A 456-nucleotide genomic window follows, 5' to 3' on the forward strand; every position below is an offset into this window, starting at 1 on the left:
AAGATGCCGCCAGAACCAAGATCCAGGTCTGCTGGACCAGACATCAGGATTTAATTTCCCTTTTATAGCCAGCAATGAATTGCCTCCTGAAAGGGCATGAGTGCACCCTCTACTCTTGCTGAAATGAATGGAAAGAAAAGCCCTGAGCATCTTGTACAAGCAGGCTTCAGTGGCTGACTGGACTTGTTGGAGCTGTTGACATTAATTGACAGATGGAAAAGTTTGCAGTTGATATAAAGAAGCTTGTCCAGACAAAGAGGGAAGATGACAGTCGAAAGAATTATTTTTTTATAGGAATGACACATTTTCAACCAAAGTATTCCCCTTCCAGCTTGGTAAGAGATAAAAGGATCAGTATCAGTGTAGTAATCCCCTTCCTTTCAGTACAGTTGCCATACTTCTATTGACTCGATGGATTTAAGCTTGTGATAGCATTTATTATCTGTAAAGCGTCGT

General features: G+C 41.2%; 1 protein-coding gene across 1 annotated transcript in view; it reads left to right on the top strand.

Moving 5' to 3' along the window:
• Window positions 1–212: 212 nt before the first annotated feature.
• CDH4 (cadherin 4) overlaps window positions 213–456 on the top strand; it is a 759836-nt gene continuing 759592 nt past the window's right edge. The window contains exon 1 of the mRNA XM_006025923.3: window positions 213–335. Within this exon, the coding sequence (XP_006025985.2) occupies window positions 213–335 (123 nt within the window). The remainder of the gene's footprint in view (window positions 336–456) is intronic.

The sequence above is a fragment of the Alligator sinensis genome, unplaced genomic scaffold (genome assembly GCF_000455745.1).
Source record: "Alligator sinensis unplaced genomic scaffold, ASM45574v1 scaffold1046_1, whole genome shotgun sequence".
NCBI lineage: Eukaryota > Metazoa > Chordata > Crocodylia > Alligatoridae > Alligator > Alligator sinensis.